The 14909-nt window shown below is 37.9% G+C and overlaps 1 protein-coding gene across 1 annotated transcript; it reads right to left on the bottom strand.

Annotated features, from left to right (window-relative positions):
- Positions 1-168: 168 nt before the first annotated feature.
- oit3 (oncoprotein induced transcript 3) lies at positions 169-12928 on the bottom strand. Its single transcript, XM_062995031.1, has 9 exons — positions 12846-12928; positions 8553-8927; positions 8351-8464; positions 6826-6948; positions 6596-6718; positions 5750-5910; positions 2061-2473; positions 1071-1170; positions 169-950 (listed from the first exon to the last, which is right to left on the bottom strand). Exons 1-9 carry the CDS (start codon positions 12916-12918, stop codon positions 792-794), a joined length of 1641 nt encoding a protein of 546 aa, XP_062851101.1. The 5' UTR covers positions 12919-12928; the 3' UTR covers positions 169-791.
- Positions 12929-14909: the final 1981 nt, after the last annotated feature.

Genomic DNA, 14909 nt, shown 5'->3' with positions numbered 1-14909 from the left:
TCTGTGTTGTAAGTCTATACAAAATGTATGGCTAAAACTATGTGGATACCTTACCATGAGTATTATTAAAATAGCCATGTGAATCAAAATTCTATTACTTCATTAACATGATTGATTATGAAAAAACAACAATATAATGCAAACTATAATCAGTACAATTACTGATTTTGTTATTTATTTTAAGCACAATTTTATGCTGTGGTAACTAGTATATTGCAGAGATTTCATATTTGTTTACATGTTCATATAGCTACTGAGAACGGTATACAAATATTGATATAGATATGAATATCAATACATGTTAATGCTTACAATTCTGTTTTAGGACTAGTAAAGTTTAAAATACACACGACCTTGCTAGATACATAATGTGGGATTGTCACTGGCTTTTATATACAGTACATAAAGTATTATCTCTTTAAATTAGATGCAACTGTGACATTTACATTTCCTTTTAGGACTGTAATAAACATTCTTCTTTGTTTAAAAAACCCTTTCACAATTTACCAAACATATGGCCATGAACTTGCCATGCAAAAAAAGGTAATGCTTCAAAATATGCACCTTATAACTTAACATTGTTGGTAATTACACGGACAAAGAAAAAAAAGAAGCTATATGTAATTTCTTACCAAGCAGTTTTTAGGAAGCTAACAATATTTTTTAACAAAGTATGGTCACATAAAAAGGATAGTTGCATTACAACTCCTAAATCTATCATGGGATTCATGTTCTCTAAAATTTTATAAGTTTATATAAAGTTTATGGGTCTTAGAGATTTAAGTGTATGGTCATGGGTCAGGCAGTATGATGATGGGTCCTCCAGTCAGTGTGTGTTTTTCTTGGTACTGCTCAGTCCAGATGTCTCGCCTCAGACGTCTGCGACAGCCTTGTGAGCAGCGTGATTCTCCCTGGCCACAAACCAGAACCCGGCAGTGCAAGAACACCTCCTGCACACAAAATAACCATGACCCTTTATTAAATTGAGATGTGCAAATAATAATAATACACACAAAAATGCAAATGTACACACAAGGAGTGAGCACTGCTTTCACTCTGCTTTAACTCACCCGGTTATCACTGCCAATGAATTTGAAGACAGGAACCTGGTAGTGTTGGGAAAGTTGATCTTTAGCTGAGAGCTGACGCACCGTCTCATCTGAAATGCAGCTGAAACAAGACCAGGTGAAATATATTGGTAATAAATGATACATATAGTATTATAAATATTTCACAATTATTCAGCTAATTTAGGAATAGAAGTGTTTAATTGCCCATCAACAAGACGTTTATAATTCTCCACAAATCTATATACAATATGTATTGAAATAAGGTAGGGTACTCTAAAAACGTAGAAGCTAAATTGGCTATTCTAAAGTGTTTTTAAATGCAGGAGTGTGTTTGGTGGTGAATAAAATATATGTATTAATAAGCATAGTAAAAAGATTTTCTTGCACTACTTGTTGGTAACATTCATGGTGACTATGACAAGTGACTGAGCCTTTGGTGGATGCTCATTTTAAACTCAATCTTAATAACTTCACCTATAACTAATTAAACTACTAATTATGAAACCTTCCAGAAAAGTTTTACTTGTATAAACTTTTAGTGTTTTGCAGGCATCACATTTTGAGTTTAATTGTTATTTTAAAGTGTCCCAACTTTTCTAGAAATTAAGTTTGTACAAATAATTAATGACAGCATAAATCATGATCACACACAAAAAATGCAATCTTACTGGTGAGTGTTGAAAATGTAGTAAATATCCATCTTATTTTGTAAAACATTGTATTATACAAGGTTATTTTCAAAAAGTTGACACTACTAATTGGCACTGATCTAACTGATCATCAGTGTAAACACCTGCACACATCAGTGTATCAGATTGTCAGTACGCAACTGCAGTTTCCATGGCCCCTCTTCAAAAGTTGAAATTGTTGAATTAATGGAATGATGGACTAGAGTCCTCACTGTTAAACAATGAATGTTCTACAGAACAATTCAACAACAATCAGGTAAGTACATTCTGAATGTAAGTTGGAATTGAAATGGACACTCACCCATCTTTAATTAGGTAGTATTTGAGTACTTGGTCTGCTTTGGGTCCTGGTGTTGCAAAGCAACTCTCTACCAGTGCAGCAAGGCCATTAACACGCTCGCGTGGCTCCACACCGAAATACAGAGCATCCTGTAGGCGCAGCTGTGGAGGGGTGTTGTATGGTTCGGAGAATTTAGCACTCTTAAACAGCTCCAGTGTGAAGGGAAAGATTCCCTCACTGTGTCCCAACAGCTCCAGTGCTGAGCTGCTCACACTGGGATGATAACCATCTGATACATCATAGTGTCCTGGGAACTCACAGGTAATTGGCAGCAGCAGCTTGCTGGTCCTCACAATTAGATCTCCACTGCTGCCTGGACTTGACTTTGGCAATCCTGTGACTAAATTTGTTCCAACAATTTTGTCATTGATTACCTGTATGAGAAGATAAAAGTCTTTTGTGAATAAGGCTATTCATTTTGTACATTAAGAGTAAAAGTGATTATTTATCTGTATGACTGTATGCTGTCATCACAATCCCTACAATTATTATACTGTTAACATCATACTATATATGAATGTAGAAAGTATTTCAATACATTCACTTTCCAGTAAAGGTACCTTGTACCTACACATGATACATTTACATACACTTATACAACATACAGAGGCCCATCATGCACACAGTATCAGAACAGATTTTACCCATGCATCAAGGACCACAACTAAGAGAGGGTCATTTAGGGATTCACCTCCTTGCCACTGACCATGTAAAGTAGCAGCCATGCAAGCAGCAGAGGTCTTATACATCTTAGTATGTTAACACCTGTGAACCTATTTGTTGGCAATAAAAAAGGGTCTTATGCAAAGGATGGAGGACTTATTTTTGTAACATTATTTTCAGTAATATGCACACTGGGATTTTTACCAGCTTCACAGAGGGCCATTGTATTCTTGTTTGCTTATGTGTTTCTATCTTAAGTTTACTGGTGTTGGCTGAAGATTTACCTGAAGTACTAGCCTTGCTTAATTGGCTATTGGACTCCCTTTCCACTTAAGAAAGAATATTAAAGAGGGAAATGGGCACATAAAGTGAACAAGCAGCAACATTAGGCCATTTAAACTGCACAAACCTAATTACATAATTTTGTCAAACAGCAGGTCAATATGTTTCTAGAAACATATAATGTATATCTAGAATTCATTAATAAATGGAAAAGAAACAGAGTAACATAACCATAGATCAATAATACATCAGAGAAAAGAAGCAAAAGAGTCTGCAGGGTTTTTTCATCATGGTTTAGGTTTAGACGATACTGTAGCTTAGTGCAATTTGATGTATTATTTGTAGGATAAGAAAAATCATATAGCTGACTAAAACTGACTACATTATAGTAAATTGAAATTTAAAAAGTACACTTTATTAAATAACTATACAAATGGTCTACAATGCCTATAAAAATCTTCATACTCTTTAAAATGTTTTAGCCATTACACAATAATTAAAATGAAAAGAATTACAATACTTAGAGACAAATTAAACTGAAAGAAACTCCAGCTGTATTTTACACACTATAACCCTAAACATGTGAAAACACAAATATATCTGACCAATTACTTACTCTCACTTTCTTAACTGCTTATCCCATTAGGGTCGCTGGGGGTGCTGGAGCCTATCCCAGCTTTTCAATGGGCGCAAGGCACACAGTAACACCCTGGACGGGGCACCAGTCCATCGCAGGGCAGACACACATACACACACACCCATTCACCTATAGGGCAATTCAGTGTCTCCAATTAACCTGATTGCATGTTTTTGGACTGTAGGAGAAAACAGGAGCTCCCAGAGGAAACCCACGCAGACACGGGGAGAACATGCAAACTCCACACAGAAAAGGACCCGGACCGCCCCGCCTGGGGATCGAACCCAGGATCTTTTTGCTGTGAGGCGACAGTGCTACCCACTGAGCCACCATGCTGACCTCTTAGAGTAACCATGATAAACTTGCCTAGGTACAACCAATCCCCTTCCAGATCACACACCAGGCTAATTGACCCCCATCTGACATCAACTGTAGAAAAATAAAATCGGCTGTTTCTTGAGGATTCCACTACTAGTACACTAGTACATGGTAACACAAATATATGGTTGGAAAGGTGATTTAGGAGATGGATAGAAAAAAACAAGTCAGAGGCTTTAACTATCCCTTTGAGTTAAGTTCTGAGCATTATTAAGAAGACCAAGTCAGAAAAATGCTCATCAAAAAGGTTACTGACAATATAAAGGAACATTCAAGTCTAAATTCCAAATGCTATGTTGGGCAAAAATCAAACACAACACACTATCTGAAATATACCATACCTACTTTAAGTATGGTGGTATTGTAGGGATTCTCCAGTGGAAACTGGGCAATTGGTCAGAACTTAAGGGAAAATTGCTGACAAGTACAAACAAATTCAATTTTTATCACGTGACAATGTTATGACCAGATTTTGTAAAAGCTGCTCTAACTATTATCAGTTATAGTTACATAACACAGTTAGGATACCTGAACATCAACTGTTATAACCCCTCATGACATCTGGCATGAAATATGACAAAAGGTACAAGTAAAATGTTATTAAACCCTTAATGTGTTTTAAATACATTTATGTTTAACCAAAAAGGAAATATGTTGATGGGTAATAAAAACATGTCAAACAAGATGTATATGATTGTATTTGATGCATCAGATCGTTCTTGTATATTGTAAATGTTTATTTAAAACTAAGACTGTCACATCTGTATCATAATTGTTTTAAGTAATACATTTGATATACCCTGATCACCATAACATTAAAAGTACCTCCTTGTTTCCGCACTCACTGTCCATTTTATCAGCTCCACTTACCATAAAGGAGCACTTTGTAGTTCTACAATTACTGACTGTAGTCCATCTGTTTCTCTACATACTTTTTTAGCCTGCTTTCACCCTGTTCTTTAATGGTCAGGACCCCCACAGGACCACCACAGAGCAGGTATTATTTGAGTGGTCGGTCATTCTCAGCACTGCAGTGACAATGACATGGTGTGTTAGTGTGTGTTGTGCTGGTATGAGTGGATCAGACACAGCAGCGCTGCTGGAGTTTTTTAAACACCGTGTCCACTCACTGTCCACCCATTAGACACTCCTACCAAGTTGATCCACCTTGTAGATGTAAAGTCAGAGACGATCGCTCATCTATTGCTGCTGTTTGAGTTGGTCATCTTCTAGACCTTCATCAGTGGTCACAGGACGCTGCTTCCAGGGTGCTGTTGGCTGGATATTTTTGGTTTGTGGACTATTCTCAGTCCAGCAGTGACAGTGAGGTGTTTAAAAACTCCATCAGCGCTGCTGTGCCTGATGCACTCATACCAGCACAACACACACTAACGCACCACCATGTCAGTGTCACTGCAGTGCTGAGAATGATTCACCGTCTAAAATAAAACCTACTCTGTGGGGGTCCTGACCATTGAAGAACAGGGTGAAAGCAGGCTAAAAAAAATATGTAGAGAAACAAATGGACTACAGTCAGTAATTGTAGAAGAAGTGCTTCTACTTGACTGGGATTGATTCCCTGAAGCCAGTGTGTATAGGTATGTGTGTGTGTGTGTGTGTGTGTGTGTGTTTACCTGCTAGCCAGAACTCAGTCAAGGACAAATTGTCTATTAAGGTCCATTAGCCTCACCTTGACCACAGTGCCACAGGTCTTCAGGCTGAAGTGCAGGTTGATGTGGGTTCCATTTGAGACTCCACGACAAGAAGAGTTGGATAGGAACAACTCCAGCCCACCAACAATATCTTTAGGAACGGACACCTCAATAGAGCTGGGATTGCACTGCACTGGAACTGCACAGAATAGAAAATAATGAGGCAAAACCACACCCCAAAAATGTGCATGGCAATTACTGTTCAATAACAGTTGTGCATTCCTGTCAAGAATATAGTAAATGTTGGGCTTATGGTAGTTACTCTTAATACACGTGTTGAATACAGCAGATATGATCAGTATCAAGACCTGAGTTACTTGATGAGTGATGAGTGTCATTATGGTCAGATAACTGGGTTGAAGTAACTCCAATACAGCAAGTATGTTACAGGGGAGGAGACCAAGATGCCTAAGGACATGAAGGCTATGGCATCTGGTACAGACAAATAGATCTACTGTGGATCAAATTGCAGCTAGTTTTAATATTTTCTGTGAATAGGACTGTACCCACAAAACAGACGACTCCTATATGCACTCTATGACTATCCACCTTGCAACTCACAGAGGTTAACAGACCTGCTGGTCATGTCCTGGTACCAGACACCACAGGATTCCTTCAGATGTCTTGTGGAATCCATGTATCTGCAATGTTGGGGCTGTTTTGACAGCATATTAAGCGAGTGGTCCTAATATTCTGGCTCATCAGTGTATGCAGTAACAGAAGCAATTGGTAAGGAGGCAGTTATTATATTTATGCATTTTTCATACCACTGTATATTCAGTAAGCCTAAGAAATGTAAGGGATGTGACTGCAGCATTGCTGACCCTGGCAGGTGCGCTTATCCTCCCCGAGCATTAGGCCTCTAGGACAGTGACAGTAGTATAAATCCTCATTTGATAAGCATCCATGGCTACAGCCTCCATTTCCATTGTGGCAGCCTGCAATATCTGCAAACCACAATATAAACAACATTACCTGTGAGTAATTTCTCACCACTGTAGGTTGTCACGCTTAATGCTGGATTTTATTTAAGCTTAATCTTGCTTAGTCTCACCATTGCAGTGACGGCCGTCAGCATCCAGCACTCGTCCTGGACCGCATTCACAGCGATGGGAGCCCTTTGTGTTAACACAAACTTCAGCACAGCCTCCATTGTTTGTCTCACACTCATTCACGTCTTGAGAGAAAGAAAGAGTGTGGAACAAATGTGGAACAAAATGACAGCAGAGGGGGTGAACAATTAAACAATGATCATTTGTCTAATTCATTTGTCTAGAGCCAAGTGGTACTAATTTAAAAGATTAACATTATACACAGGTAAGGCACATGCACAGTATGTAACTTAAAACCAATGCATTTTCAGGTCCAAACAGTCCACAGTAGTCTCCTTTCCAAGGTCATAAAGGAAACTGTCACACTACGGTTAGGACAAATTTGTCCAGGTGGTCAGTTGTAATTCAAGAACCACAAAAACAGGTCTTAAATTATCACATATGTCACTGTCCACATCCAAGTGACCTTAACATTGCCATGGGCTCAGATGTTCCTGTGCAACATCCTGACCCCTGCTCCAAAATCAGCACGACTGAAAGCTTGACTGAAAATTGGTTCCAGATCACTTGCGCAATGGAATAACTTCTGAAGGACAGTTTGTGGTATAATGAAACAAAAATGACCAGAAGATAATAGTATTATTCTCTCAGGGATGTTTCACAGCCAGTGAAACTGCTGCATTGCAGAATGTGGGCAGAATACTAAAGGAAAAATTACCATAACTCTTATAAAATCTGGAAGGCTATTGGTTGTTCCAGCAGAACAACAAAAATGAATAAAATCAATCACAATTTGTACACTAATGCCTATTTCAGTCTAAAAAGAAATAGCCTTTGTCAGATGGCCTTCTTCAAGTCCTGTCCTGAACCCTATAATGCAAGGTTGTAGCAATAAACTAAACTTGGTAGGGGCTTCGAATCTACCCCCAGAGGTTTCTGCTATTCTAAAACATTTCTGTCATATCAACCACTGATGGGGAATTTTTAGCATATCTGAATATTGGAGGGGATGTGTCCCCCCAGTATATACTGTGATTACGGCCTTGCTATAAAAATTATGTGGATGGTACTAAAAAGACTTAAATACAACGGTCAATCTAACCAGAAAAAAGAGCAAAAGAGAGACAGGGAGATTTTGTTGTAGCTGAGAGGAATAAGAAAGTATTCAGATAATACAATGTGCAGTAATAACATAGTGACAGGTCCTTAATACAATGTCAACTTCAATTAAATGAAAGTCACAGTATAATATCCACCCAGACTTTTTCCTTTATTTGATTTACTCTCATCAACTCACCCCTTTTGTCTGTGCTATCCCTAGTTATTATCTGTTAGCAGACAAGTGTTGTTCTTTTTTAATTGGATCAATAAAAACTGTACTGTGTATCCTGTCATACTCTTTCCACATCACACAGCTGCTAATGTTTTGACACGGGATACAAGACCAAAAAAGCACAGTTGCTTTCTGTAGCTGTATATATTGTTTTGTTTAGTATATTTATGAGCTCATTCTGCAGTTTGTCTTACCCAGGCAAGTCTGAGAGTCTGGGCCCAGTACTGTCCCAGCAGGACAACGGCACTCTGGCACCTGTGTACAGTCAGCACCAGTGCACTCCACTTCATCACAAATGTCGTAAAAATCTACAGACACGGGCACCCACATATGATAATGATATTCAGCACTTACATAACAGAAAAGCCAGAGTTGAAGAATAGAAAGCAGACTTACGGCCGCAGTACACGTGGAAGCAGACAGTGGGTCGTGGCAGGCGATAGACATAGTAACCCTTGGAGCAAGCTTTGATGTCTACTGTTCCATGCCAGTGGCAGCAGTCATTATTGAAACTGGCACATGTTGGTAATGTTACGATTCCATCAGCGGGTAACGGATGGCTGCCGTTGAGCCAAATGGGTGCATGGGTTCCACAGAGGTTCTCTTCAATGCAGAAAGTAGGCATGGCATCACCAGCCATACCAGTAAAGCGGTACCACTCCCCGGAAACATGGCGGTCACATAAAGGCACGCCAGCTGAGTTGTTTACATGATAGTCAGTGTTCCGCCAGGGCTCGTTCAGACTGATGTAGGCTGTGCAGGGATCTGGGGCTGGAAATAAGGCATATTTCACCCAAAAATGTCAACATAGCTAATGGTAAATGCAAGTTAAATAATTATGACTATATACGCATTATGTATCACACATCAATTTATATAAGATTTATTATTTCTAAATAAGTTTATATGTAAAAGATTTTCTGAACAATTACTAAACTATAACAAAGGAAAGTCTTTGTGTCATTTAAATGTTTTAGAGCTTCCAAGTAATTTTAATATAAAATAAGATAAAGACAACACAAGTAAGCACAAAATGCCGCTTCTGAATTATCATTATATTAACTGAAGATAAAGATGTACTTAAAATCTGGAGTCCCAGGCAGAAATATGTAGAATCATGGGCAGTCACTTCAGCAGATTTCAGAAAGAAATATTTAGAGGTCAGAGAATGTACAAACAACAATGGCCAATCGATACTCTCTTTTGGATGGATGGGCAATGGGGGGGGGGGGGGGGGGGGGGGGGGGGTAGAGCTGGTGCATGCAGCATTGCTCTCTATGATGAATGATGCGGCAGTGATGCAGACAGAGTGGTAATCATAGCATGCTATAGAGCAGAGATGCAGAACTCTATAGGCTCTGCTCAGAATGTATTTTGGACAATGTGAACCACCCCCTGCACACCCCCTGCACACTCCCCAGAGCCATTAGGCTCTATAACTCCAGCATTCGTGGACAACGGGTGATCACTAAGGACTGAGCATATATACATGTATATATGTGTACTTAAGTATATTCATACAAATGCATATGTATGCTAATGTATATATGGCTATATTGACCCAATCCAATGTGCAATACTTGTCACTTGTCACTTTATACTTTATATTTAATATTTAATCTATATTTAATCTGGACCGTGTACTGTATACTTGGAACCGCACCTTCCTTCACTTTGACTTTTAATTCCATTCCATTTGGTTATTTTGTTTATTTACACTCAATCCATCCTCATCATTAATAACTGCTCTGTAGCTATGCAGTATATGTAAAACTCAGGATACATTCAATACCACTCTCATATTGCATATTGAACTTAAAGAAGGCACAGTTTTACAAAAAATATCAGCGAAAGTCTTATTTCTCTTATCAAAATACTTGAAAGATATCCACAGACCCCAAGAAGTCCACTTAGTTCACTATAGATAGGCAGAAAACAAAACGAGTCATTTTATATGAACATTTAAAAAAACACTAATTGTCCAAAGCCAAGTATTTATACCAAGAGACAGATTGAACTTCCATCTAAACCCTGAATACAGCCATGACTGCGTTATGTAATACAGTGAGAGCAGACAGTCTCCAGAATGGTCCATTAATAAAAGGAAATGTTGGAGGTCAAGGATCATCAGTGATGCAGGTCATGGTGACATGTCGTAAACCCAAGATTCCTGTACATTACAAAACAATTAGTCATTTTAACTTGCTCCTCCCCAATCTGTAACAACGTATGCAGTTAATCACAAGGTTAAGAATAACTTCTGTGCTCTAAATAATACAAATTGGATTTAAAACAACCATTGAACTGGACTGTAGCATGTAAAAAATACTGATGTTATAACGACGCATAAGCCCTTACCCCCTCCTCTTTCACTCTATTTTAACAAAAGATACAGACATATTTAAATGTCTTTTATTCAGGTGAACAACAAAAATGTATTATATTAAATTATTTTTATTATTATTAAGTGCCCTCAGGTCAGACTCAGCAAACATTTTAATGATGTTAAGGGATTTTTAAAGGTACTTTATTATTCCTCTAATAGTATTCATCCAGTGGTTTCAAACAGCTGAAGTAAATGACATGCTACAAATTACACCAGTATTAATGTGTGAAAATTAAAGTTTTTTCTAAGCTCTTATACTTTGGGTTTGCAGTACACAAACAGAATAAAATACATACACAATTTTTTATTTTGTTTTTACATTTTCTCCTCTCTAAGCAGCTCTTTCTCTTGTTGTTCACAATAGGTTGGCAAGTGCATGGATTTACTGTCTTATTGAGTGTCTTTGCCAAATCTTATGCACTGAACATGACATTAGATTCATTTTATATACAGTGTATCACAAAAGTGAGTACACCCCTCACATTTCTGCAGATATTTAAGTATATCTATTCATGGGACAACACTGACAAAATGACACTTTGACACAATGAAAAGTAGTCTGTGTGCAGCTTATATAACAGTGTAAATTTATTCTTCCCTCAAAATAACTCAATATACAGCCATTAATGTCTAAACCACCTGCAACAAAAGTGAGTACACCCCTAAGAGACTACACCCCTAAATGTCCAAATTGAGCACTGCTTGTCATTTTCCCTCCAAAATGTCATGTGATTTGTTAGTGTTACTAGGTCTCAGGTGTGCATAGGGAGCAGGTGTGTTTAATTTAGTAGTACAGCTCTCACACTCTCTCATACTGGTCACTGAAAGTTCCAACATGGCACCTCATGGCAAAGAACTCTCTGAGGATCTTAAAAGACGAATTGTTGCGCTACATGAAGATTGCCAACACCCTGAAACTGAGCTGCAGCACAGTGGCCAAGATCATCCAGCGTTTTAAAAGAGCAGGGTCCACTCAGAACAGACCTCGCGTTGGTCGTCCAAAGAAGCTGAGTGCACGTGCTCAGCGTCACATCCAACTGCTGTCTTTGAAAGACTACTTTTCATTGTGTCAAAGTGTCATTTTGTCAGTGTTGTCCCATGAAAAGATATACTTAAATATTTGCAGAAATGTGAGGGGTGTACTCACTTTTGTGATACACTGTACATATTTAAAGAAGAACATGTGTGACAGGTAAAACATGGTGTCTCCCTGCTGAGCGGTTGTTTACATGTGGTGGTGTGAATGAGGATTGTATAATTAGTAAGTATGACGTAGGCGCTTATAGAGTATTTAAATACAGGTGAGTTGACTTACAGGTGTTCCCGGCTTGGTGTCCTGTAACCTGCAATCAAAATATTGGGGCTCTTGCTGATCTCCGTAATAACATTTGTTGCCCTGCTTTGTAGCTAATTTTAATTGTACATCTTTTACATTTTTTAAGATGTATTTTATGACTTGTCTAGATAATATTGTTTTAAAGAAATAAAGTGTTCTAATTTTCCTATAAACACACACCTCTTGCTGATTTGCTATACAAACCTGAGTGCCCTTTCTTTTTTTTTTTTGTTGGTGTAAATATTTCTCTGGGTGAAATTCCCAGGGATTGTCTGTAGTGTTTTCTTATGGTAAAATTTGTAAAAATTGTAATCTATCCCACCATTGGTACCGCCACACATGCATGACACTTGAGGTGGTCTTCTCTTAAACAAGTTTTCTGTTTTCATACTTTACATTAATGTTGCAGGTCAGTGGACTGGTTGACTCATAGCTTTTCTTAATTAATAAAAACTGGGACAACCCAGGTCAAAGAGATCAAACCATGTTTGCAAATTATACTTTGAATTCTGTTATGTATATGTATGTGTGTTTATATATAAATACAGTACATAAATATCTACCCTATTTCTAATCATATAATGGTGTTATAAAGCACATGGACTAATATTAACATTATGAATAACCACAGCTGTGTAATACCTTTGACAGGTCAAATGCAGAGTGATAAAGACCCCTACATACTGTTCGTTTATAGATATACACCAAACATAAATTGAAAAGAAAAAAAACTGCCAGTTATACTGATCTGATCGAATGCAATAAGACAGCTAAGGGTCAGTCATTATTTAGCTTCTCTAATGACTTAAAATGCCCTTATTATGCCAATCAGTTAATGTTTATTACCTTAAATCTGTCACATCGTTAAAGCTTAATGTGTAGCATGACCTCTTTTTTGTAAAAATATGGGATCATCAAATATGTAATCAAACACAATTTATAAGTATAAAGGTATAGTTAACGTTACCTGTGATGTGAGCAGTGGATACAATCTGGAAGGAAGCCAGAACTAGGATTTCAGCATGAAAAATCAGCAGCATGGTTCCTCTCTCCAACTAGAGTTTCAGGTAAGTGTAATCTGTTAGATGTTTGGCGAGCATTGTAGACAGCCCAGTGTTTATAATACATGAGCTTGTTATCTTGCTAAACAAGGACTGGATGGAGTCAGGGATGGGAAATTGCATTTTTGTGTATTGTGGAACAGCAGACAGGACATCTGTCTTACCTTGACCTCTTGTGTAGTTCCTCATCCCTGTCCGCAACACACATCCAGTGACAAGATCATCCTTTCATTGTTTTATCCCAGCATGCCAGCCACTCTACAGTCTAGTCAGTCTGTATCACATACAGTTCCTGACTGTTACCCTGGACTCCTTATTCACTAATGCTGGAGTTTTTAATGATTGTAGAAGCAAGACCCTAAGCTCAGTATTTACACCCACGTTCAATTAAATTAACTGCTTTTTTAATCAGTAAAGCCATTAAGAGACACAAACTGGCACATGTCAAGCTTCACCTGACTAAATCCTTAATACCACCAGTCAAGGGGCATAAAAAGAAACACACTGAGTTGAGTCACCATTAAGAGAACAGCATGTTTGTAGTTTGCAAATATCTGGAAATAAACTGATAAACTCTCACACACTCGAGTCATGACAACATTCCTGTTGTTACTGGACTGGAAGCAAGATTACAGGAAGGACCAGAGAAATGGTCAAGGTCTGGCTGTTTACTCCTAAATGAAGTACATTTACAGCCCAAAACAGATTTATCACATGGTCCACTTTAATAATTTAGTCAGCTTTCTTGGAAAAGTGCCTGGTCTTATTGGGTGTCTGTGCCAAATCCTATTTTACTACTGAATGTGACGTTAGACTTATTTTTAATACATATTAAAAGATGCACATGGATGACACTTTGGATGGTGTCTTCTTAAACAACTCTACTGTTTTCATACTTACTTTATAATTATTATACATGTATTCCAGGAACAGTGAGCATCCTTGGAAATAATTCTCTTAGCTAAATTACACACTAAAAATATAACAGAAATCAGAAATTTTACACTGCTTTTTACACTGCTTCATTTAATACGTTTGCAAGCACTTTTTTACCAACATAACAGCACTAAGTCTTCTCCTATAATGCTTGAAAAGGTAGATGCAGAACAAAGTGCACTATAACATTTTTGTCATATCAAAAAGATTTAAAATCTACTGATAATTTATGGAGTTCATTATCACTTATTGTGCAGGGTACCCAGCAATTATTTATACTATTATACACCGATCAGTCACAACATTAAAACCACCTTCTTGTTTCTATACTCACTGTCTATTTTATCAGCTCCACTTACCATATAGAAGCACTTTGTAGTTCTACAATTACTGACTGTAGTCCATCTGTTTCTCTGCATGCTTTGTTAGCCCCCTTTCATGCTGTTCTTCAATGGTCAGGACCCCCACAGGACCACTACAGAGCAGGTATTATTTGGCACAACACACACTAACACACCACCACCATGTCATTGTCACTGTAGTGCTGAGAATGATCCACCACCCAAATAATATCTGCTCTGTAGTGGTCCTGACCATTAAAGAACAGCATGAAAGGGGGCTAACAAAGCATGCAGAGAAATAGATGGACTACAGTCAGTAATTGTAGAACTTCAAAGTGCTTCTACATGGTAAGTGGAGCTGATAAAATGGACAGAGAGCAACAGATGTGCTGCAATAGTTTATAAGAGTAGATGTTAAATTAACCCTGTGTTACATAGTAACTATAGTATACACCTGCCACCAGTTAAAGTGACTAATCAATGCCAAATAAAGTGCAGATGTTCCTGTAGCATTTTCATGACACTTTCTTAGTAGCATCCACCTACAAAAAGCAATAGTCCACACAGAGCTTAACATTCATGGATGGGATGTCGTTGTTGAACTGACCAGGAAAGGGGAATAATAAAATTTCCAAGGCATTAGATATACCATAAAGAACAGTGGTAACATTAATCAACAATAGTTATATTACC

Source organism: Trichomycterus rosablanca, chromosome 5 (assembly GCF_030014385.1).
Source record: "Trichomycterus rosablanca isolate fTriRos1 chromosome 5, fTriRos1.hap1, whole genome shotgun sequence".
Taxonomy (NCBI): domain Eukaryota; kingdom Metazoa; phylum Chordata; class Actinopteri; order Siluriformes; family Trichomycteridae; genus Trichomycterus; species Trichomycterus rosablanca.
This window is presented reverse-complemented; position numbering and strand designations above follow the sequence as displayed.

Bases quoted from the DNA above. Each gene is read 5' to 3' on its own strand.
- oit3 (XM_062995031.1), bottom strand. From the start codon at position 12,918: ATGCTGCTGATTTTTCATGCTGAAATCCTAGTTCTGGCTTCCTTCCAG. The intron at 6,719-6,825 runs GTGAGACTAAGC...TGTGGTTTGCAG, and splicing joins TGACGGCCGTCACTGCAATG to ATATTGCAGGCTGCCACAAT. The intron at 2,474-5,749 runs GTGAGGCTAATG...CTTCTCATACAG, and splicing joins CCTGTGGCACTGTGGTCAAG to GTAATCAATGACAAAATTGT.